Below are 27,102 nucleotides of genomic sequence, written 5' to 3'. Positions count from 1 at the left end.
AATTCAAACGTTTCAGTTTGTCTCATTATATTCTTTCAATCATTTCAGGACATCCTATGTCACGAGAACGCTGCACCAACGATACCAGAGAGCTCGCAATGAGGAACATGGAGGGATATCTACCTTATTGCTACTGAAGATTCCAAAAAGACCAACTCTTTTCTTGATCTTGCCGCCGGAAACGGTACCCTTGACCGTAAGATGATTGTGAATCGGCTGCATGACCGGCTGAGCCAATTGGCTGTTGTTATCATAATTCTTGGCAACCGATAGATCTTCGAAGGGGAAATCCCCAGGAGGCTGAAAGCCGCTCTTGTAGCGTTCAATCACCAACATCGTGTCCTCTTTCTCGTTGATCTCATTCGCCGCCTTCTCGATGCCGTCCAGGCACTGAGCGATTATTGGCGCTACCGCCCGTTCGATTTCCACCGACTTCATCATGTAGTTCCGCATATTTTTTATCCTTTTCTCGTCCAACTCCTGCGGCAAAAATGCGATATATATAGGGCGAGAATAAACTGCGAGAAATACGAGAATCAATAAAGGCTAGAACTAGAACATTAGATTGAGTGGTAGAATTGTGATAATTTTTCTCTAAAAAAAAATTAATTCATTAAATTTATATATTAATAAATTTGTAATTAACTTATAAAAATTCAAAATGTTTTAAAATAAAAATCTATTTAAATTTGATTGAGGAAGTTAAACTCTTGCAATTGATTAGCACCCTTGAGAAAAAATATCTAAATAATTTATAATTAAAAATAAAATAATCTTATAATTAAAAATCCATTATTTCCAAATCAAATATATAATTTTTTTTTCGAATTTTTCTTTGACTGCAATAAACAATTCTTAAAACATTCCTTTAGAATAATGAAGATTATTTTTTTAAAATAAAAATAAAAAATATAAATAAAATTAAAGGCTCTCGAAATTAACAAAATAAATTAAAATATTGATAGGCCATAAGGAGCCAAACGCGGATGTAAGGCGTGTTCTTTTTAAATCATTATCCAAGAGAACGATCAAATTAAACGATCAAATTATTTTATTATTTTTTTAAATAATTAATTATTGTGCAAAACACGAACAAAGTATAATAAAGCGTAGCAAAAAACGCGGACGCAATTGCGTACAGTTATGACAAAACAGTACCTGAAGATGCTGAAACACTTCCGGCATCGCCGTGTGGTAGTGTAGCGTCTGCATGTCATTCGTTTTTTGCAGTTGATTCGCGTACTCCGTTTTCGCCTCTTCGCTTTGCTGGGTCTTCATGGTCATATTCATCCTCTGTTTCTCGACCTGAATCATTGCAAAAGAATCGATCATTATCGAACGTATAAAAAATCCTCGTAAATTATTAATATTAAAAAGATTATGTAATATAATTTTATCACATTTTTCTATCATTGAAAAAACGAAATTCAAGATTTCATATATTTTCTCATTATCAAAATTATTATTTTTAATCATCGTATCTAATCCGAAGCTGGAACTCCTCCAAAAATAAAACTATGAGGAAAAACTGTGAAAAAAGATCTTGTGTGAAATGACAGCGAAGCTCATCACGTACCTCTGCTCTGGAGAGATTGAGATCCGCGTCCGCTCGCTGATAATTCTCCACAGCGCGCTCCGCCTCGCGGAAGGCCTTCTCATAGGCCTTTCTAGCCCGCTCCAGATTTCCGATCTGACCGGCTAGGGTGGCCATCAACCGTGCGCCCTCCTGCAGGTGTTTCTTGCGGTCCTCTTTGAAGTCCTTCACTAAAATGTTGAGTTCCCGTAGAACGTTACCCTGGAGATTCTCCGCGATCACCTCCCGCTGACCGGCTTGGTCGTTCACCTCGTTCAGCTCCATCTTGAACGCCCGGCAAGGACTGTACCTGGAGGAAACGCAAGTTCCGTTCTCCTTCTCGTCTTTCTGATTTCGTAGATCTCTCTATACTTATTCTAATTTCGGTTGAATTTTTTAAAATTATTTTATTAAAATCTCTAAGCTCCTTTTTAATTCTCGATACGCGTCGGTTGTTTGTTCCTAACTTTAGCTTACATTTTGTTTGTTTAATAATTTACTTCCTGCCACTTTTTAATCACTAAATTTTCCATTATCGCTTAACATGCCAAGAGATATTCATTTAGCTATTTTACACAATTTGTATTTCATGTATATGTATGCAAACGACTGTCTTAATTATAGATAAACTGAATAGATAACATTGGCTAGTTTTCAACATAATGGTGTTTCCTCATTAATTGAACATAATTGTTGTGCATAGAGAAAAAATAATTCCCGATCTAATACACCAACGCACAGAAAACCGAGAAGCCTAAATCTCTACCCACACGCCGATTAGTATGATATAGCTATAAAGAGACTCGACTGGAGAAGATCTCTCTTGCAATGTTATTGAACTTATAAAGTATCTCACCCACGTCGCCAGATAATCAAGCCCTTATCTTTTATCAGAGTTCGCAGGAAATGAATTGGCAGAAGAAAAACAATTTACAACAAAAATTTATGCAAAATTCGTTTTACTTTACTCTTTCGATATTGCTTCAATTCTTCTCTTATTTAAACCTTGACCTTAATCACGTTCTTAACGCGTGCTTAATTATTTATATGGTGCGCTAAATCAGAAAATTAATTACGGTCCCGCGGAACTCATGGAATTAAGTGTCTGCAAAAGTTTAACATAGAAAATATTCGCGTATACTTTCTTTTGATAAATTTTTGTTTGGATTATATTTAAAAATATGGCAAACCCCCTAAACATTGAAAAAATATCCTATATATATTATACCATAAGAGATGTAATTGAAAATAAATGTCTCCATACTGATTTATGCGTGATTTGAAAGAATTAATTATCTCAGCAAAAGATGTCACCTTTTTTATGGTATAGTATCTGTTTCCATCTATTATCCACAAATGAGGATCTTGATGATCTTAGATAGGTTTATTGCGAGCCGTGTATGTAAACAAAGTATCAAAGAGTAATAAATATATATTCAAATCGCCCACGGCTAATGGATAAATTACACCGGCATTGAATGATCTACATATATGTTTGTTACTCTTGGATGTTTTATACACATATACGGACTCAATGAATCTATTCGAGATCGCTCGGTAACTCGAGAAGAGAGAAAAGAGAGAGTATGCAGCTTCATACTTACTGATAATCCTCCTCCTCTTTCTTCTTCGGTTGATAGCTCTTCACGAGACGTCTGCAATAGAAAAAAAGAGAAATGAGATTATTGTTGCTCTTCTCACGGAGATGGAATGATATCGCGGATTATTGTCGGGAAGCCTTTATATACAATTGGTAGGAACTATTAAATAACTCGGAAATGAATCGACCGGAAGCGGTTTCTATACTACACTGTTTGTTTCTCGTTTACAAGATTTTTTTATTTAGAATTAATTTTTTGTTAAAGAAAATATTGAGCCACCGATAATTTTTAATATAATCTACTGACAATTTACTTTATCTACAAATAACATTTACATTATTTTAATCTCACGTGTTATTTTACATTGGTTCTATATATCAAAATTTTGTTTATTGTGTAAAGTAATCTGATAAATATATGAAAGGATAAATATATAAATATAATTAAATCGTTATTTTTTTAAAATTATATATTTATGATAAGAATATTTTCTACAAAGGATATTCCGAATTTTTTAATCAGATCACAAAAATAATTCTTAATAACAATAATACGCATAACTACAATGAAATATAATAATACGCTTTTGGAGAAACAACTGTCAATTTTATACTTTTCACACGCTTAATTTCTTTTATGAGGAAAGCTGTGTTCGTATATGTATTCAGGAATTTACAAGCAATATAGAGATCGTTCCGACTCATCGAAGTGCACCAACGAGTTAAATTACGAATAGTATGTGCGTCGCAATAATCGAAGAAATATCAGATCGCGAGAGAGCGGAATTATTTTCGATCACGGTGCGAATTAAACGGATCCGGGGGCGTGCCGTTTTAATTTTTACGATACGCCACGTCGGACTATAAATACGCTATCGAGATGAATCTCACGCGGCCTTGATGCAGCGAAGCTGCGTGAAGAAAATTTCAAGGAAAAAAATAAAGAAAACAAAGAACAAAAGACTATGAATGATTTATCTCTTCGCGGATAAAATTGCTTAGAGTAGTTCACGATAAACTTCAATAATTATATTAATTCAGAAACCACGCGATTCGGATAAATAAACCTTTTCGGTCATTGATATTCGTCGTTTTACAGGTTTCATTCAAATATGCAGATAGTTTTCCTAGTGTTGTCTATTAAGGATATTTCCTAGTGTTGTCTATTAAGGATATTGTTCGATGAATTTCTCAAGAATTATTCACACACACACACATGTAATTTTTTTTTTCAAATATTTTATAAGTGCTCGGTTGCGGATATTACGTTATTATACAGAGTAATTTTTCAATTATTTGATGGCCGGATAATTTTTCGTATTATGCGGAGTTGAGAGTAATTTTCTCAGAATAGTTTATTAGAATAGAATAATCTACGTATGCTGACCACGCGATTTTATATGAAAGTGAATCGAGAGATGAGTTAAGGCATGGAAATTGCAACGCATTAAGATGAGAGAAGCGCGCAAGATGATTCATATATAACAGTGAACTCGTTCTGATTAACACGTATTTTAAAAATCAACTTTGATTCTCTCTGAAGAATAATCATATATCTTCTCACATCTTAAACACATAAATTAGTAACTACGAATTTATACAATTACAAATGTAAGTACCCTTTTATAAGACAATATGATTGTATTCTAACATTATTATTTTTAACATTAATATTTATCTTAACAATCTTTTGTTTAAAAGGTCCATCTCAAGTCATGTAATGTAGAGTTAACATATACGCACACATAGTTTTTAGACTTCATTACATAAAGTGCATGTAATCATGATTAATATAACTTCAAAAGAAAAGTAAATAAAAAATACAATTTCGTCTCGATAAATTTATTTAATTTTGTTCCAACAGTATTCTCTCAGTGAATTTTTAATTACAAAATGTGGAATTACTAATGAGAGCTAATATTGCACGCAGAGGAATTTTATTTCGCACGATGTACATCAGACAATCGATGAGGAACTTGCGACGAAATAATTAAGCGCAACGCAAAATGGAGTAATTAAAACTCTGGAATGAACGGATTTCGAGACACCCGATAAACAAAAGTACGCCACAGTGGACGGCATTCACGGAGCGGACAAGGGACCCCTTTAATACAATATTACTACTAGCTATATATCTCGCCTCGTCCCTGAACCCACGGGGTGCGTGAGACACGCTCGTTATACAGGATGTCCCATTGAAATCGTTAGCCTCGGATGTCTCACCCTTTGTCGGGGTATCATGGAAAAAGGAGCAGGACGCACGAACATGAACACATAGATCTACATGACAGGGTACGACGAGGTGTAAGGTGCACGACAGCATCGAGTAAGCCTGCATGCACCTGCTGCCAGTCATATCTCTTCGCTTCAAATTATTCTCAAAATAGGACATTCGTTTTTTTTCTTTTCTTTTCTCTTTTTTAAATTTTTTTTTACTAATATAAAACATAAGTTTCATATTAACAGATAAAACAATTAAATAACAATTAATATTATATATTATGAGTTAGCTTCTCTGAGATAAGAATTTATTTGTGATAAAGAGAGGCTACAAATATAAATTTAAAATTTCTTTTATTTTTCGCAATTTTTTTAACTATTTTGATGAAAGATATTCTAAATTTATCTGTAGTAAAAAATCGTAATTAGATTATTTTAAGTAAATTCAGAGAGAAATGTGTATGTATTGAGACTATATAATTCTTAAGCATAAAATATCTTTATCAATATGAAAGATGAAGTATGTACTCATACTTGCACAGTATATTAACTCTGTTTCATAAGTATTTAGATATCTTCTAATTTTTCATATCTTTTAATTATTCCGTATCCTTAAATAAAGTATTGTATTTCTCACCTGAGTTTCGCTGCATATTCGAATTCAATCGCGCAACGATCGCGTATGAAGTGGCCATATCTTTCGAGAAATTCTATCCCTTTTTGTGTGTGTAGGGACAGATTCTCGAATTGATCCTGAAAGCATAGAGGAAACAATAAAAATCAATATTAAAAATTACTGCAAGATACATTATTTGAAAAAAATATTTAAAATTTATAATATATACATATATTTTTTAACATTTTAAATATCTTAAATATCCATACATTAATTGATGTATGCGAATTATAAAAAATATAATTGAATATGTATCAAAAAATGTAAAATATTTGAAACAAAAATTTAGTTTAAAGAGAAATGATATGAAACATATATTAAGAATTGAATAGTTTTGATCATGAAAGATTTAACACATGTATTATTCTTGCATTATTCATTTCTTATAGAAGTAGCAACTAAAGAATGCAAAACAAGAAGAAAACGTAGGCTGACTTATTTAAATAAGTGAGAAAGTTTGAATAAACTTGTTTTCAAGGACAGAATTATTGCTTCTTGAAATATGTGTTTTGTCTAAAGTGTCGATTTCGCCTGGCAAGGGAGTGAGAATTTTTCTCCGTCAAACGAACAATCCGACCGTATCTATCGCGGTCGACGACTGAGAAAAACCTCTTGGCACACATACGCCCCTCGTTTCCTCTCTTCCTCCTTCTTCTCCATCACTACCGCGGGACAATGAAGAATTTCGCAAGCAACGTGTGCGCGGAAAGATTTCTGAACACCGTTTAACGGCTCGATACGAAAAGTGAAACTGGACATACTATATATTTAGTTATCCCAGACAAAGTATATAAATGAAGTTAGTACGATGATGTATCACACAATTAGAATTGTGTCACTTAATTTCTTATATATTTTAATCATTTATTTATTTTTGCAAATTAAATCTTTATTCACAATTTCTTACAAACTTCTTTCTTTAACACATTTCTTACACATTTCTTACACATTTCTTACACATTTCTTTAACACTATTAATTTGTCGCCTTCCCATCTTTTTTTCATGTTAAAATCATAATTGAAAAATTATATCAATAATAATCGAATAACAAATCAATAGTTTTTGATATAAGATGCGTGAGTGTCGCTTTTATATTTAGAAAATTCAAAAAGTTGGAGAAAAATCAATGGAACGCGTTTAACAGTCACGACACCCAAGTCTCTACTTAAGAAGGAATGCAAGCTTTATCGTTCAAGGACGCTCGTATCTTTCGATATTTATGCTACGATACTGGTTTAAGGACAGATCGAACCGCCATTACAACAGGGAGAGAGAGACGAAAGGGCCTTGGTACATATGACAGGTATTCGAAACGCGTTACTTTCATTTCGAGTGAGCGACCATTCAAGGGCCACGTGGCTTCTTACGGTCGTACATGATCCACGTGTGCGTCCTTCTTTATCTTGTCTCGCGATGTCTCACCTTGCTATCTTGTAACGTGAAGAAAAAGACAAGATCTCGACCGGGATATCTGAGTCACGTGTGCGTGATTTGCGGTTCGATTTATCGCCAAACTATGCGAAAAGAAAGAAGGAAGTTGTGTCGAAGATTTTTCTCTTCGCTCGACCGTGAATAAATTAATAAAAATGATAAATAAAATTGAGACTCTCTCTATAAATGAGATAATGATCTCCGATCTATGCTAGAATAGAATTTTTTATTTTATTTGTGTGCTTAGAGATTGACTCGCTCAATTAAACCTAAGAGAAATTTTGAAGCATTTTATAGGGAGCAATCTCTTTAATTAAGAATCCTAAATGTATGTTCTGATTGAAGTTCTCGATTTTATGGATTCTGTGCAGTCCTTGAATCAATAAAGATTTGTTAACCTTATTCTAGACTCGCAGAATCTAGAATTCACAGATTCACAATCTCTTAATTGGCTTCTTCTGTTTTGTCCTCTTATTCCAGCCTTCAAGAATAAAAAATGTCGATCGAAAAATGACATCTCGATTTGAAAATAAGCAAGTGAATAGAAAACAGGAATAAAAATATAGGAAAAAAGATTAGACAATTCAATGAACTGCTATCGTGGCTTAAATGTAAATTTAATTCGTGTTTCACACATTTTATTCGCTCGAGATTTATGCGATGAATTCGCATCATACTCGCGAATCGCAATCGCACGACGAAATCATTCGTGCGTCTCTACGTTTCGGATCGGAACAACTTTCTCATTGTGATAACTGTATAACTTGGCTCGTGGCTCGACGAGTAATTTGCAATGAAATAACGGAGAACTGGTAGCGCAGGTGATAGTCGACGAACCGCGGCTTTCGAACGCACACGTGTGCGTACGAGCGACGACGGGCAATCACCGATCGGTTTGCTTGCTCTTTTGCCGTCGATACACCCGGTATCTCGGCACGGATTATTAGATTCCGTTTTTCCTTCGGATATTTCCCTCGCGAATACCGATAACACCGTTGATTGCAGAGCATATCGCATATTTGAGACAAACAAGGGATTACTCAACGAATTTGTATACAACATGTGAGTCAACAGCATACTAAAATACCCTTTTATCTGCAGATATGAAAAAGTTGTGATACAATCAATGGAAATTAAATCAATAACTTTGAGAAATTTCTTTTTATTAGATTGTAATTTGTTTTTAATTTTAGATTCTTTTTAGATTTTGTAGATTTTAAAAAATCATATAATTATACACGCACTTATACCGTTGCAAATTTATCCTATGATTAGTGTTAGTTATATCTTATAAGAAGAAGAAATATATAAGTAATATCATAGTTAATTCATCGTTAAAAAATATAAGTTTAATAATTCGGAAAAAAAATTTTTTGGAAATCGTATTAATTATGTTCGCCCATTGGAACCATCTGAATAGCTCTCTCTTTCTACAAATCTTTTTTATAACTTTAAATCCAAAAAAGATATTGAAATGTTCTATTTCGTATATATTAACATATATATATATATATTTTCATATATTTCTTCTATGTGAGAGGTTAAGTTAAGTTAGGTGTATTTCTATATTCGAAATATATTTAATGTTCAAAAATAATTTGTAAACATTTTCAAACTTTTAAAAAGATCATTACAATATATTCTTATTATTTTATTAAAGTATATTGAATATTCACTCTTGGAATATTTTTATACATAATTCAATCATTCCCTTATAACTCCCTTATAATTTAATCGATTCTTCAAATATTTGTGCATCAATAAACGATGCGATCACTTTTGCATGTCTATAACATCGAAATCTGACACTATTGATATTATGGCGATTTCAACCCCTGACATAAAATAATTGTGTTTGGATAATATCGTGCGAATGCCCTATGTATGATGACGTCGACGGTCATTATTCACCGGATGACGGCGACATCATCGTCGCTTCCAAGTAGAGTCGATCACGCTGAACGATTCGATGAAGAAACAAATTAAATTATACTCCATCATGACGAATCGATTTCCGCGCAGGGTGTTCGTGAATCCAAGGCTCTGGAGAACCTCTGTCGACCAACCCTGCGCTTCGTTTATGTCACAGGTCGATACATGGGAAACGCACCAACGAGCCATGACTCATCGCGGTGCGACCTTCTCCAAAAAAGTGCGTTAGCAAAAAAACGACCAAGATCGAACAATTCATCACGGAATTCAGTTATGGAATAACGTGGATAAAAAAATTCAATAAAATAGATATTCAAAAAATAATTATATTATAGCATTCCATTCGTTTTCCTAATTTTCTAGAACGATATATTTCAGCACTAATAATATGTAACAATCGAAATATCATAGAGTAAAAAGTAATTAAAAAAAATAAGGTAGAAATTTGGGGGAAAAAAAATTAACCTAAAAACTATCGCAATTTTTTTGCACTATATTATAAAAATTTCAAAAATGTTCAAATTTTATATCTTTTTTATATTATTCTTATTTTCTTATATTTTTTATTTAACAAACAATCGTATAAAACTCAAATATCTTTTAAAAATTTAAAGATATAGAAATATAAGTCTAATAATCTCAAGCGCACTTGGAAAAATTTATTCTCTTCAGAAAGTAATTCCTTCATTTTGCTCCCTTTCTCCGAGATTTTCTTCTCCTCAGACTCATTGTCAGACTCTTCTCTTTTTCTCAGATTCTGGCACGGTCGCGTCTCTAGTAGAAACGGATTATAGGAAAGGAAGGAGGAAAGGTTTATGGAGACGATCGATAAGAATGCAGCATGCTCTGGAGCCAAAGCGAATATAAAACTATATCGTAAAAATAGTAAAAAAAACTAAGTTAAAAAACTAAGTTAAAAAACTAAGAATCACATGAAGCAAACTACTATAGACTCGAACAAGTATACATTATGAGTCATGGAATAACGGCGGGGGTGGCTCCCATACTCTCCACCCTATTGATCTCACATTTCTGTATACCGTACGCAACTCGAAAGAGACGGAAGAAGAGACGGAGAAAATAAAGCAAGATAGTTGAAAAATGAAATATTGGAAAAGAAACAAGAAATATTTAAAAAAAAGAAAGAAGAGAAGATAAATTAAAAGAGCGAAGAAAAAAAAATAAGAAAATAAATATTAGAAAAAAATATTGTAAATATATTATACGTTAAGATGATGTAAACGTTCTAAGAATATCAAAAGATAAAGTAATTAACTTTCTTCAATAAAAAGTTTCAACTTTTAATTTGTTCAATTACCTATTTTTTAAATGTCAAAATTTAAAGTTTTATATAAATGAATTATTTTATAAGTAAACAATTCACTGAAAATTACTGAAAAATGTGAATCTAGTATTCGATTTTAAGGAGAAAATTCTTCAATTCTTTTCTACATTTTATCACTTTTCAATTTTTTCATCAAACAAGATGTTAAATTGTTAATTTTTAAAAGTTATATGGTACATAAAAAAATCCGATACTTATAGGAAGCTACATCCTCATTATTTCAATAAAATGCTAAATATCCGTTATTATTAACAAACATTACGACCTAATTTTTTGACTCTCTAGTATAAATAGTTAAAAGTTGAGACCGTAAAATCGATTTCGAATAATTGTGAGCTATAACCGTGAAAGTAATATACAGTACTAGACAAAATAAATCATACACCTTTCAACAAATTGAATTTGTTAGTATAACTATTCTTTTAACAATCAAATAGATTATTAGATACAGGAAAGTCGAAGCATTTCAAAATATTTAAATAAAGAAAATAGGAAATAATAAAAATTATGCTCAATTATTTTGTAAAAAATTTATTATTCAATATTGTTACATTTGACCTTGGACAAAATAAATCCTACACTTTTAGAAGTAATAGTTCACAAATAAATGAAGTTAATTCTAATGATGATTAGTACTTGGTATGATCTCCTTTGGCTTTCAATACCGCTTCCAGTCGGCGAGACATACTTTCGACTAATTTCTTTAAGTATTCAGGATCAATTTCCTTCTGAGCCTTCTGGAGTATTGCATAGGACGATGTCTTGTCACTTACGTTCGTTTTATTCACGTTCACGTACAAATAAGCCCACAAAGTTTTAAAATTGGATTAAATCTGATGATTGTGGCAGCCATTCGACCAGTTTTACCTTATTAGATTTGAAAACTGCAGTGGTTTTCTTCGTTTTATGCTTAGGGTCATTATCTTGCTGGAAGATAAAATTGTTTTCTAAATCCAATTTCAAAAGAGATTCTTTCAAATTCTCGCACAATACATCACAATATATCCTTTTGCCATCATGATGCTTTCAATTCGAATCAAATTACCAATCCCAGACCATGTAAAGCATCCCCATACCGCCTTCATATTTTACAGTCTTCTGAATAAAACCGATTTGAGTTTGCCAAGAAGTACGCAGATATGTCTCTAGACTTTTGGAAAAAAGTATTGTGGTCTGATGAGAACAAGTTTGAATTATTTGGACAAAAACGACAGTCTAGGGTGTGGCGAAAACCTGGTGAGATTTTTAAGGAAGTAAATATTCAGAAGACTGCAAAATATGGAGGCGGTAATATTATGATATGGAGGTGCTTTACATGGTCTGGGATCGGTAATTTGGCTCGAATTGAATTGAAAGTATGACGGCAGAAGGATATATTGATGTATTGTGCGAGAATTTGAAAGAATCTCTTTTGAAATTAGGTTTAGAAAACAACTTTATCCTCCAGCAAGATAATGACCCGAAAAATAAGGCGAAGAAAACCACTGCATTTTTCAAATCTAATAAGGTAAAACTGGTCGAATGGCCGCCACAATCATCAGATTTAATTCAAACTCAACTGAAACTATGGCTTATTTGAACGTGAACGTGAATAAAACGAACGTGTATGACAAGACATCGTCCTATGCAACACTCCAGAAGGCTCGAAAGGAAATTGATCTTGAATACTTAAAGAAATTAGTCCAAAGTATGCCTCGCCGACTGGAAGCGGTATTGAAAGCCAATGGTGGCCATACCAAGTACTAATCACAATTAGAATTAACTTTATTTATTTGCTAACTATTACTTCTAAAAGTGTATTATTTATTTTGTCCAGAGCAAAATGTAACAATATTGAATAATAAATTTTTTACAAAAGAATTGAGCATAATTTTTATTATTTTACAATTTTCTTTTTTAAATACTTTGAAATGCTTCGACTTTCCTGTATCTAATAATCTATTTGCTTGTTAAAAGAATAGTTATACTAACAAATTCAATTTATTGAAAAGTGTATGATTTATTTTGTCCAGTACTGTATGTATAAAATATCCTAGTTCTATTAAAAAATTCTATATAAGAGAATTTACATTTTCATCAATTCTTTCACATTCCAGCATTTTATTTTTTTTATACTCTGCATGAAATATTAGATTTTTCTTCCTATTAAATTAAATCATAGAAGAAAATTCATCTATAAATAAATACATAAGTAAATTTCGAAAAAAAATTAAAAAACTGATACATAGATTTATCTATATCTTGCTTGTAATCGTGCAATAATTAAAAAGAAAAAGTGAGGAATACAAAATTCAGAAACGTGACATCCCGGTCAGACGGCCATTATTGCGCTCTTGTGCATTGTGAATCTCACGGAATGCATTTACGGGCTTCATGTCGTAAACAGGCACAATGCGTCCAGTGTTCGCGACGTTTAGAATGCGCGATGCAATAGGTATAATCGCAAATTATGCACTCAATCCGAGTCCTCGCGACGGTCGGCACGTGATGTGATTACTATTAGATACACTATTAGGAAAATGAAGCAGATAATCGGAGTTTCGCATTGGTTGACTCACAATCAGACAAACTTAGATATCATCCATCGAGATCGAACTTTTCAAAATATTTTTAAATAAAAAAAATGCTCCATCGTAAAATATAATTTATTTACAGAGTCGATCATATATGAACTGTTTGTCGAATTGTTGGGTTTTTCTTCGAAAAATTCCATCTGGATATGATTTCTCTCTCGTTTCCTATGAATTCGGTTTACTATGGCAACATTGCGTATATCTTGCCTCTCACCGGAGGAGACAACATTTACCCATTGCTCCGTTAACATACGGGCCAAGGCGATACGATAGTCTGTACTGACCTGTGACAACATTCCTGGGAATTTGCGGGTATTCTCGACGCCCCGTCTCAACAACGCCATTTCTCCTTTCAACAGCGAGTTTCCTCGCTAATATTTATGATACTGATATTAGGTATAATTCGACGCGATAAATATATAGTCGCATATAGAAGAATGACAATTTATTTGCGTTGCATTCATAATATTTCTTCCATTTTTTTCCTTTACTTTACAAATAATGTACATAAACACATCCTCTAGAAATCACGTCTTAATTTTAATTAGAGCTCTCCAAAGACGTTAAAAAATATTTTCAATTTTATTTAAATTATCAGTATTTTTCTGGCCCATTAAATTATAAAATCAGAAAAAATACTGCAGTAAAAACATTTGTGGTCATTTATTCACTTGTTTTGATAAATTATTCTCGTTTTATTACCGTCATCTTCCGCGACATTGCGCATAATTGTGGACATGGGACTCTTATCTACAGAATATTCAAAGGTCGAAGAGGCAGCTGGCATGCGCCGAGCTTTTCGCACGTTCATGAGCGCAAACAGATCCTTGCTCTCGAAAGAAAGAGAGCTTTTAATAGACACCGTAAATCCTGCAACGTCTCCGCGCACAAGTGCGAGCTCCATCGCAAACGGATCTCGCTCTTGACGTTCATTAATTTGTTGTGGCTTTACGGCTATCGCAGGCGGTTGTAAATTTGGAACTTTCTCGAACTGCTCAATTAATCTATAGCAGTGTGTTTTCACTCACTGTCAAAATTTTAATGATAATCTTAATTCTATTGAAAGCAAAATTGACAAAATTCCACTTTTTAAATCAAATCTATATCGATAGTAAAAAATATTAAAAAAAAAAAAAAAACCAGGTAACACCTGATATCTTTTATTAAAAATGTTATAATAAAAAACTTTTTTATCGATATTCGTTAATTGAGAGAATATTTTTAAATTTAAGTTTTGTTCGAAAGAAAATCTTCGATAGATTAGAAATCGATATAGACAATAAATTAGTTTTGTGTTACAAAATATTACGCGAAGTAGATATATATTGGTAAACACATTTTTGATTATGTTATTATTATATATGTCCTTCTCTCATTAAACTAAAAATTAATATAAAATTTAGTAACATTTATTATACCTCCTAAGTTTAATATTAAATGTAGTAATATTTTTTATACCTCTAAAGTTTTTATTTAAAAAATGTATTAATTTGAATTATAAAAAACTTTATTACTATATTAATTTCGTTTTTTTAATTATGGTGATTTGTATGCTTTGTATTAATTAAAATAAAAATGATTTTTTTTCAGTTTTTAAAACAAAAATATCTTTTTCCAATATATAAATTTATTTCCAATATATAAAGTATCTTTTTCCAATATATAAATATATTTTTGAATTATATAAATATATTTTAGTGTTATGCATTTTAGTCATTTTTATAATTTTTGCCAATTTATTCTAATAGATAATATAAATGTCGGAATTTATCTCGGATTTTTCACTAGATTTTTCCGAATAATTTTGAAACATCTTTAAATTGTTAGATTTTCTTCTAGCTTGTTTGAGAAATTCCCATGTAGGTGTTAAATGATTTTTAAATTCTATCGATATCTCGATGGGAATCAGTTGCGTTCATCTGCGAGACGTAATATCTATTGCGTGCATAATGAATGACAGCAAAGAATTGTATATTTATAGGCATTGAACAATAATGACGTAAATGATCGTGACAAGTTGTAGCATCATCATCGATTTTATGCAATTGCTCCGCGTTATATTTACCTAATCAGCGATTTATTTCCAGAGATTCTTATCTTCCTATTGAATGTAATTTTTCCCAGAATAAATATAATTCCAAGATTTTATCGAGCATCACGTCCTTTTCAAAAAATATTTGCAGAATGTAACTGAGATATTCTTTAAATTAATATTATATATATTTTCATTATACGAATTGTGTTCGTATTGAACGTAAAAGTCACGGCATTTAAAATAAAGTAGACACGCAATGTTACGCGTTAATGACGTTTTAATTGTTTGCGATGTGCTGTAAGATATGATTCTCGTTCAACAATGACATTACGAACGATGCAACTCGCTATCTCGGTGGCTTGCTAGCTCGGTTGAAGAAAAAATAAAAACGATAGAGAAATATGTCGTGAAGGTCCGCAAAGTCGTTGACCACAACAGGTCGAAGTAACGACGAACGCCTCGCTGATTTTCTCGTTAATTAATTCGCGCCGCGTGTTTCAAGTGAGGCGCGCGATATGTATAACATGCGTTTGCACGTGCCACTTGTCTCATTATCGTACACGTACGTACAATTCGTGAGAATTGTTGATTCTTCGATAATTTTTATTCCATAAAAATATTAAAAAATGCCCGTCAATTTTTAATGATTTATTTAGTCAATATTTTAATAACAAGATTATTAAAGCCACGATAGACTAAAGCCAATAATTTTTCGCGATTACAACTTTAAAGAAAATATGAAAAATTATTGCCTTACATGATTTCAAGATTTTATCTGGTTGGAATTTTAATTCGAAACTTGATGTATCAATAAATATAAATATTTTATTAAACTTTATATATTTTATTATAAACTTTATAATATTTTATTAAACTTAAATTGGGCTATTTTCTCCCTTCCGTTGAATTAGGTCATAATAATATATTGAGAAATAATAAAAATGATTCTTGATTTTTAATGGGGTTATAAAAGGTTGTTGGACGATATCTTTCGGCTTATCAAGACTCGATTCGATTGCATGGTTGAGTCACTCATATTTCAGCATACTTTTAATCGCTATTCATATGAATCACATTGCAAAAGTTCGTTTTATTGCCACTTGGAATGGAAACGAAGATTGAATGAGCGGGACGAGTGGGGGAGGAGATTTGTCGAAATAATCTAGGGCTCGCGATATCAGTAAAGGATGCGACAGCGATAAGAAACGCGTAGGATATTCTCGGTGTCATATACAACGCTTTGTTTCAAATAATGGTTGAACGTTCGTTAAACAAAGTTCCACTTTTGTACAGAGAATGATTCGAAATTCTAAAAAAGATTTTCACGAATGAAAGCATATGATATTTAAAGAAAAATATTTTTTTAATCATTTTATAATAAAAAAATTTAGGGAAAAATATCTTTTTATAAATTTCACGCCAAAGGAAAATTTTCTTAAGGAATCTATAAAAGCTTGTGTCGACTAACACGATATAATGTTGCGTGCGTGATTATTCGATAAATCGCTGAAAAATTAGCATACTTTGCCTCTTATGTAAGAGCATATAAGCACGTAAGGTATATGAACTATAAAAAAAAGGAAAAACAAATGGAATTCTCGTCGAGAAGAGAAAATCGAATCTTCCAAAGATCTATCATATATTGCATTACAATTGAATGTTAATTTTTTTCACATATTTTTATCCTTTAATCTCTCGAAAATCCTGATAAAATTTAGAAGGCAAGAAACATTCTATTTTATCATATTAATTTTATTCGTGTGCTTAGCTTTCACCACCGATTCATTTTAAGTGTTTAATATAAAAAATGGCAAGAAAATTATGAAAATCATATCTTAAGATCATCTTATAATATATAATTTTCAGAGCGAGGAGCCTGATACGCATTTACGCGCGCAATGTATCTATGTACGTATGTATGTAAGTATGTGCGTGGAAAAAGTCTAATCGGCATAGCTTGCGAGGTCCGCGCGGCCTTAATCAACGCGTACCAGTCTCTCTCGTTCCCATTCCGTTTCACTCTCGCACATGACAGCCGAGTAAGAGTGCGCCCTCGAGATTTTGGTATTTATAGAGATTCGGCGCGATGCGTGGGTGGGGCAGACTTCTTTCTTTCCCCTTGCGCGGTTCGCGGCCACGCGGCCACGCACGCTGCGTGCCCGAGAAAAAAACGAGACAGGCGTGTCTACGGGGTGTCACGCGCAAACTGGAATTCGTTAACTCTCGCGTGGATATTCCCTTTTTCAACGAATGCTCAAACCGAGAACGTCCCTATTGTTCACTATCAGAATTCCCGCATCGCATATATTGAGATTAAATATACACGTATTCGATGTGAGTTTTTAAACACACATAGGATATGATGTATATTTTATAAATTATAATTGTTAAAAATAGGCAAAAATGTATATAAAATATCACGCATTTCCAAGTGTCTCGTTGCGCGGTTCTTTCCACTTGAGACACTCTATAGGTTCATGCGCAGAAATACTCATCTTCGCGACAGCAAAGTATCACACGCATTATAGTTCTATGATACCACCTCGAAGTAACATTTGCATCTTCAAGATAACTGTATTTCCGAGATGGATAATCTCTCTTTAGTAAAATTCCATTAATAGTTTTATGGGTGTCATTAAATGCATCACGCGTGGACTGTGTCTAGAAAATTATAGTAAACACTATTTTTTTGAGAATTAGCGAAAGTTATTTAATCAGTATTCAATATTTGCATAGCAATCTGCATTCGATACATAATAAATACTTAATTACATTTATTTTCCAAATTCTTAATAATTATTCTCTAATAATATAATTAAATATAATAGAATTATCTCTAATAATATAATAATATAATTGTATATGTTTATGTAAATATATGATTCTCTTCTCTATTGACACACTGACATAGTAACTGTTATATCAAAAATATATTACGATTGTGTGTATCTTCATGTGTGTAAAATACACGTATAATATATATATATATATATATATATATATATATATACATATTAAATTTCTCCACAGAAATTGAGGATTCTAAATCTCTATACTATCGAATTTACATTTAACCCACATTCATAAGAATTTGGAGAATATCTAACACTAATAAAATAGAGAATTTTAGTTTTTAAACAAATTTCTCTTCACTTTGATAAAATCGAATAGAGAAAAAACAAAATTTTTATCATTTTCAGATCATTTTACATAAAAAAAGAACATTGAAATATAACAGACCATCATCTACTTTTCGAAATATTATTAATTCCATAGTGAAGATCGAAAACTGATCAAAATATTATGAACTAGATCTTTTTCTTTATCATAGCATTTTTTTTATATAGTAGTATTAGATATTATATAGTACTCTAGAGATATTATATAATACTAGATATATTTCTCTTTATCATAGATATTTTTCTTTATCATAGTGTTGTTTCAAAGTATTGTATCAAAGCAATCGTGGAAATTATTTTACATTTTTTCTGTGGAATATCTCGTAGAATTCCACAAACAATCGAGACGCAAACCGCGTAATCATGCAAATATCTTCGGTCAACCATGCACGATAATAGCCACTGGTTGTCTGTGAAACGTGGGAATTGCAAAGCGTTTTAGATTTTGGACTGGAATACTTCGTGACGCATGTAAAAGCTGGAGATTGACTTTTTCATTAAAGCAAACTATTCTCGATTCGATAAATTTATTAAATCAATATTCACTTTCCAGTCTTTTAAGTTTATACATATCTATAAAGAAAATAAAATAAAATTTATTTTTATTAAATTTGATTCAAATATCACATCTTTATTAAATTTAAGTTTTAGTTTAAATAATTTTTAAATAAAATTTTTATTTATTTAATGTCAATATTTTAATATAATAACTAAATTTTAAAAAGTAAAGAGATTTAAATTTAATTAATTTAAATTTGAAATATTTATGTTAAATAAAGAAAACAAATTGAGTAAAGTTTATTTAATTAAAAAAAATTAAATACGTTAAAATTACGTTAACAGGATATCTTTAATCGATAAGAATCGTAAAGTGAAACATACATGTTTGATACGATGTCGATATGTTATATGATATGTTTTAGATAACCTCATAATCACAATACCGTATAAGAAATGATATATCGCAGAAGTGCAATAAAGTTACACAAATAATTTTTAAACTATTTAAAGCATAAAAAATTGTAATAAAATTGAGTGTGATATACGCGAATATAATATCAATGTATATAAAAATAATATTAATACATATAATAAAACATAAAAAATATTAATTTTATTTGAAATATTGCAAAAGATTGGATGATTTGATCGAATTTCGAGCGAAAGTAATGCAAAGCCAGGAAAAGCGAATAATAACGGTGCTGACTGGAATCTACCAAACCGGACAAACTCGTTTAGGTGGTGGTGTCACGTTAAAAGCTCCAATCACCCCGGTTAACCCTTTTGCCGTCATGCGAAGCGAAAAACGTTCAGATCGTTATATTACGAACAATATTGCTTATTAACGTGCACAGAAATAATATTCATTAATTAAGTACATGTGTTCGCAAACGCACATCGATTTCCAAAGGTCTCATAATAATACAAATTATTTTTATTAATTAAAAATTATTAATAGCTATTTCAAAAATTGGAGAAATTTAATTTCACGATTAATTAATATAATTAAAGTTAATTAAATTTGTATTAGATTAGTTTCGCAATTTTATATTTTTCAAAGGAAACAAAAAATGATTAATGAGTTATTTCCAAGAAAATAGGAAATAACTTTTGATAATAAGAGCGATATCCGGTCGATCTACGAGTAAACCATAGAGCTGGAAAGAATATTCGCTGCGCGATCATAATTATGCTATAAATACGTCGTTAGTATGACCGCTACTTCCTCATGCCTTTTCTTTACGGTAAATTTAAATTATGCCACGCGTTTCGATAAGAATTTCCACCTAATGTGCACTTTGTCATTAAAAGGAATTTATGAAGGTACAGTTAGAAACTAACAGCGTTTTCCTATAAACGGTAAAGAGAGAAGATATATGAACACATCATGATTGATTTTTCAATAATATAATAAATATGAAGGAAAAAAAAATCTTTCCTGAGACAATAAAAATATCGCATATTTGAATGTTCATTCATGAAAGACAAATTTTCGCGCGTGATAAAATTATTATTAATTATTTTTTAAATGTATTAGAATGTTGTATTAGTTTCAAAATTCCAAAGATAAAATTTCTTCTTCCAAGGAAATTTTCTTTGTGATGATAGCACATCCGTCCGACGTACAGTTACAAAAGATGAAGCGTTTACTCGCCTAATCTCTATTAGGAAATTTCGCGGAGCGCGTTTCCGTTAGTCGATTATGCGTTTCAGCGAAAAATGATGAATAACCGTCTTTAGCTCATAAAAGGCTCGTCGAGGTCTCGTGCGTGCCACTGTGATTTCACGATTTGACATATTCCCGTTGCCTCGAGCATTTCATTTCCGGATACAGCTTCCCTTTTTCTTTCGTTTAAAAAATGCCGAAAAAATACCGAAAGTCGAACAATTAACGGCAATTATTATATGCATTAAACAATAGCTTGATATAACTTGATTATTACAATATTCTGATTATTACAAGAGTCTCATAATAATAAATGATGCATATTTATAGACATCCAGCAATACTGAAATTTAAAGATCCGATCTATTTTAAAAGGTCGAAAAAATTGATTATTTTTTAAATATTTTCTAAAAGTCACATCTGAAGATAGTATGTCTTTCAAATTTTATTGAGAAATTCATAGAATTACTGAGTTATAAAATTTTGAATAGAATAACGCACGGATTCGTGATGCCTATAAAACTTTAAAACGTATTCTTCAAAACAGTATTTTAAAAGTTGATGGATATCTTGAACGGTTTTTTGGAGATACAGAATCTAAATAGAATTTAAAAAATTAATAATATTTTTCTTCAAGAAATGAAAAAATTTCAGCAAAAGTGAAATATTTAATTTTAAAATTATTTTGTTATTTTGTAAATTTTCTTTAATGAAACTAAATTCAATATCTCCTGTAGAATAAAATTATACGAATTTATTAATTTCAGATTACAATTACATGAGAAGGAGGACAATCACACTACCAACTATGCATTTTCGATAAAAATGACGAATATCTAATACAGATTTAAAAATACTGAGTATTGTTTAAATATTAATTAAAACATCAATTAACATATGTAAAACGTTAAAAATATTTTTCAAAAAAAAAAAAAACTTTTTATATTGCTAGAGTAGACTAAGTCTTTAATAGAGATTCTTGTAATAAAAAAATAGAACTAAAAGATACTAGGTGTAAACGATAGTTGAGAAAAAGTTTTCAATTGACGCTCATTTGCACAGGTAGAGAAAAATCGTGTCGCGATACCGATCGGCTCCGACAGCTGCTGCCGCGCGTCTCTCTTCCGGTTCACCTACGTGAATGATTATTACGCACGTCGCACGGTGGGGAAATGGGAGCAAAACGAGCGTAGGAGGGAAAAGTCGCGAAGGTTACGAGACGCGCGTTACTTTCTCCGGCGCGAAATCGCGAGTATCATTTCCGAATCGCGATACACATACGGATGACGTAAGCACTGGATTAAATCTCCTTCCTGTCTCCTTTCCTCCCCCCCCCTCCTCTCCACTCCAATTTCATACGTGCTATCATCCGCCCCCGTACCATCTTTGCACTATCGATTCTACGATGTGCGTGTTGGGGGACCAAGTTAATTCGTCAGGGTCAGTGTAGGCCGCCTGGTTATGAGATGAACCGAATGATCGAGGAAGCGTTTGTCCTCGTGATTTGACTGAAATTGACTTTCCAACACTTTCGAAGAAAGTATTCTGCGATAAGAAAGCGAGTAGTCTTTTGCATATCGATCGAAAATCAGTGTCACATATTTATCCAAATTAGTTTACACTCATCTTTAAGTTATTGAAAAATAATGGTATATCCATACCGGTGATAGAGATCGTCCTCGACAATGTCTACTAACAAATTTAAGTGCTGCATTAGATTTTTATCGTAATCGATCCGATCGAGTTCGATCAGCGTACGGCGTAATTTCCGTTATCAGCTGTTAAAATTGATCGAGGTCCAAGATATGTTGCGCGTATCACGTGTCATGTGACGTGCACACTTTCACGCAAATCACGATACAAGACGCGTCCGTGTTTAACCGCCAGCTACTCGGGAAATGTATATACAAGACGGGCGTGCCTCGTCGTATCTTTGCGGAGAAAGAGAGAATATCTCCTTTAAAGGAGAACAAAGAGAAATAACAGAAAAAGGAATTTTATTGCACACATGCAAAGTGAGTATAAATGTGCAAATATATACATATTTATTTATTACGAATTTATATAAATTTACTATGATAAAAGAATACCTGTTAATATATAAAACAAAACAGATCATAGAAAATATAATTAGTTATATAATTCTTTTACACAAAAATGAGACTAGAAAATAAGATCTCTATATCAGTCCTCTATATCAAATAAAAAATTAGTTGTCAAGTAAAAGCTAATACAATACAATAATTAAAAAACGAATGAATATAAAATAAAATACGATAAAAATTGGAATATAAAATAAAATTGTTGCAAATAATTTTGTTTAAATTTTCTTTATGAATTTTTCTTATACTTACAAAATAATTATATTACAAATATCGATATCTAAAATAATTAATAATACGAAATTTAATCTTTTCAAACGTATACATATCTTTTTATAAAAATAATTTATATAAATATTCCATAAATAAAGGTAATCAATGCTATATAATAATTAATAATTAATGCAAACAAACAAAACAAAAAATGTATTTTTTAAGTAGCAAACCTTGCGTTGAAAAATGTTAATTCAAGTTAATAAGAGGTGAATAATAGAAACAAAATATCACAGCTGAATTTATTAGTTAAAAAGATAGATCGTTATGTATTTCAAATTTTAAAATTCTTGTGCTTACAATTTGAAAATTCCTAATACCGTAGTTGAGGTAAACGTTTTCAATGATCGATAGATAAAGTGCGAAAAATAATTCGATAGAGTGCGAAGAATAATTCGAAGTACTCTATGATTTTCAATCGATGAAAGAGTTTGGTAGATGATTGGGTATATCGAGCACATGTAACGGGGATGAGTAACGAAAATGATGGCGTGTGGAATGTGCGAATGAATTATTAATAGAGAGGCGCAGGAACGTCATCGGTGAGCAAACAGTGAATCAATTTTACGCGCACACGCGTAAGAATTTTTCTGACAATCAAGATCAACGAATTCCTTCCTCTGATTCCAGCACAGAGATGTATGTTATCAAAGTATATCAAAGTATCAAAATATAAAAGTATTTTTTGATCTGTATTAATATAACGTATAAAAAGATACTTGGCAATTACATCGTTTGCTACTTTTCTATTTTTGTATAGCATTTCTATTTTTACATCTCTCGCGATATTTTTGTACTCTTGAAGGAAAACAAAATTGATGCGAATAATTTCTACAGTAATTTCGATAATTTCTACAACAGAATTTCTACGTACAGAATATGATCAGGATATGTTGACGTTACTTGTCATTTTTTTTTCTCCAAATATGTATCTCTCAGGATGCGAGTCGATCGTAAAGTCGATATATTGTCGCTGTCGCGGCCGTCGGAGATTTCACGAGAAAGGAAGCAAAAGAACATATGCTGCTCCTCTCCACGAGCAAGGTGCGTGGAAGGAAAGACGACGTTGCGCGAGGAGGAGGAAGGGGGCAGAAGAATCGCGCGGGCGGGGGACAGGGGAAACCGCGGGGGGACACTCGCCTGCGGCTAGCAACCGAAAAGGCAAAACTCCTGGCGAACACGAACTGGTTTTCGGGGATATCGTTACATGTCGTTGGCGAAAATACGACAGCGATGGCATTGGTGTGCAGTTAGCTCTTTCTCTCTTTCTCTTGAAAGAGGGAGAACAAGAGGATATTTTTCCAAAAAAATATTACGAAGAAAATACAGAGATATTACAACCGTACAATTATAAAATGAGAGCTTGTTTAAATCTCAGCAGACTTTTTTAAATCTCAGAGAGAAAACGAAGATTGTTATAATAGATAGTAAAATATGAAAAAAAATTCTATATATTCAAAATCACTCTGTTGTACGATTTTTAACGAATAATTGTTTTTTAGCTACAGTATCTCATGTAAAAGATGTTGGAGAGTTTGACAATTAGAAAGAATGTTTGTTAGAGATGTAAAAAAGAAGAATAATGGAACAAGAAGTGTAAGAGAATAATTGTTCTTTGAAAACGAGAGAAAATAAAGATACACGATAAAAAGATTCCATTTTTCTAAGAGAAATTGCAGTTGTGATTGCGAGATTACAGTGAGTTTGCCCAAGGTGATTTTTGAAAAGTTAAATAAATAGATGAAGATATATGGATAAAGCGTTCAATAAATAATTTAATGCAAGAAGGTAAGTACACATGAGAGAGACAGAGGGATAGATTTATTGCAAAAACAAAATCACGATTGCGTAGTCGTGAAATTACGAGTTTGCTCAAGGCGAAAAATGAAGACATCGATACAATAGATAGATAAATGATCAGACGTACACGAGAGAGGGTAGTGCCCGAGGGAAACACTTTTTAACTATTAGCTATCTGAAACGAGTCGAGTTTAATTATCACGCATACAGTCGATATATAAACTTCTTATAAAAAACTCAATTCTCGAAACAATCGCGTAAACACACAAAGATAAGGATAAGAAGCTCGTTTCGATAGATATAGATATAATGTGACATCTATCTTAACTTCGATTTAAACTGCCAGAGTTGATCAGAGCGATGACAACTGATTATAAACTAATATAAAAGTCGGATAAAAGAACGAATCTTGAAATTTGGGAGCCTGGACTTTTCACGTGTCTTTTATCGTTCTACTACTATTCGCGACTTCAAGGATACAATTACAATACAAATGAGTCACGTTTCATACACACACGCACACTGTTCGTTTGAAAGGATTGTATTCATTCTGAATGAGATAAGAACGTTTCCCCGACAATGAACATTCAAATGTCCCCTGAATATTTTATATCAAACAGCATTTAAAGTCAATATTTTAAAAGAATAAGATGAAGGAAGAATAGCAATCGAACGTGAAGAAAGAAATCTAATTCTAAGTAAATTTTTACATTCAATTGTTGAGACATAATATCGAAATTCGTCACGAGTGACGTTTCTCGTATAATTTCCTCTCAAGGCGAGACAAGAGATTACAAAGTCACGTCAAGCAATATATCGTCATCTGCTGATGCGTCGTTTCGTACAAAATATTGTCTTCCAATATTATGTGGAAGCACGTTTCGTAGCCGAAAATGGGGAGGGGGGGGGAAAGTAGGAGAGGGGGTGGAGAGAAGAAAGGAAAAAAGTAAGAAACGCACGAACAACGGCGACTTTGTTTACGCGTGACGAGGAGAATGCAGGAGAGAATTTTGCGAGAGAATGAATGGAACGAGCGGCCATCGGCGTTTCAAGTAGGTAGATAGATAGGTATGCGACTCGAAAAACGTTACGTACGCGACTACGATCTGGCTGCCCGAGACTCGCGTACATATAAAATAGCGTACAATCGTGTAATTCCGTACGTATGACACGGACTTGGCGAAGTCGTCTCGCGAGTCCACGATTGTTTCTCCTCGTCGTCGGTGACGGGGACGGTAAGACTCGCCGTAAACATGCCGGGGAATGGCAGTCGGACGGATCAACGGACGAGCGTGTTCAAGTGGACGCTGAACGCGCGAGATGTACGATTGGCGATGCCCTCCTCCCGCGAACGCATTTTCGAACCGAGTGCCTCAGAGGACATTTGCAAGGTGGAATTACGAGGATCGCGAGGTCGGGTCGAAGCGGCCTGCGGCGCTGCGGGCGAGAAGGGGAGGGGAGGGATTGCCGCGAGAAGAGAGGAACGACAAGGACGAGCGTAAGCAACGACCGCGAAGGAGAAGGAGAAAGAGAGAAAGAGAGAGAGAGAGCGCGCGCGCAAGAGAGAGAGAGAGAGAACAAAAGCGAGACTCACCCAAAGTTCCGTGCCCCAGCTCATGTTTGCTGGGCCGGGGTGAACCAGCGGGCGCGACGATGGCGAGTAATGCCTCCGGCGACACTTCACATGTAGCGCTTCGCTGCTTACTTTCCGTGCACACCCTTCGTCGCACTATCGCGCACTACCGCCGTATCCACAGGCGCCGCGAGGGGCGCGAGGGGAGGGAGAAGAGGGACGGGGAAAAAAAAGAAAACGCGCACGTTAGAGATCGCGCGTCGGAGATCGCCCGCCACGCGCACGATCACACGGGCAGCTTCAACATGTCGCCGCTCTCGTAACCACCGTCGACTACCTGCCTCGCCGCTTCCGTTACCACCACTGTTCGCGCCGTCGCCAGGGACTGGCCGCGCCGCCGAAAAATCGCAATCGCCCGGAATCCCGGCGTGGCGCGCCCTGTCGGCCGCGCCGCGAACGACGCGCCGTCCAACCGCGCGCGCATGCGCGGCAGATGGCGGCGGTGCGGCGCGCCAAATTTAAATCGAGATCTTGCATCTATTCTGAAATGTTTTGGAAATAATTAAAAATATTATTAGCGACGGGCTGTCACTTGCGTAACGATAATTGATAATTTGCAATA

General features: G+C 33.2%; 1 protein-coding gene across 5 annotated transcripts in view; it reads right to left on the bottom strand.

Annotated features, from left to right (window-relative positions):
* LOC105259067 (formin-binding protein 1-like) overlaps positions 1-26,863 on the bottom strand; it is a 32,644-nt gene extending 5,781 nt beyond the window's left edge. For 3 of the 5 annotated variants that reach the window (XM_011270787.3, XM_011270789.3, XM_011270788.3), the window contains exons 1-6: positions 26,502-26,863; positions 6,031-6,146; positions 3,178-3,228; positions 1,577-1,883; positions 1,159-1,305; positions 124-480 (exon numbers count right to left, since the gene is read on the bottom strand). In XM_011270787.3, the coding sequence (XP_011269089.1) occupies positions 124-480; positions 1,159-1,305; positions 1,577-1,883; positions 3,178-3,228; positions 6,031-6,146; positions 26,502-26,525 (1,002 nt within the window). In that variant the 5' untranslated portion in view covers positions 26,526-26,863. The remainder of the gene's footprint in view (positions 1-123; positions 481-1,158; positions 1,306-1,576; positions 1,884-3,177; positions 3,229-6,030; positions 6,147-26,501) is intronic. The other 2 variants (XM_011270790.3, XM_011270791.3) reach the window with 1 other exon arrangement.
* Between the last annotated feature and the right edge of the window lie 239 nt (positions 26,864-27,102).

This window comes from Camponotus floridanus, unplaced genomic scaffold (genome assembly GCF_003227725.1).
Source record: "Camponotus floridanus strain SB8 unplaced genomic scaffold, Cflo_v7.5 scaffold12, whole genome shotgun sequence".
Classification (NCBI taxonomy): domain Eukaryota; kingdom Metazoa; phylum Arthropoda; class Insecta; order Hymenoptera; family Formicidae; genus Camponotus; species Camponotus floridanus.
Note: the sequence above shows the minus strand (reverse complement) of the source record. Positions and strands in the feature narration are given on the sequence as shown.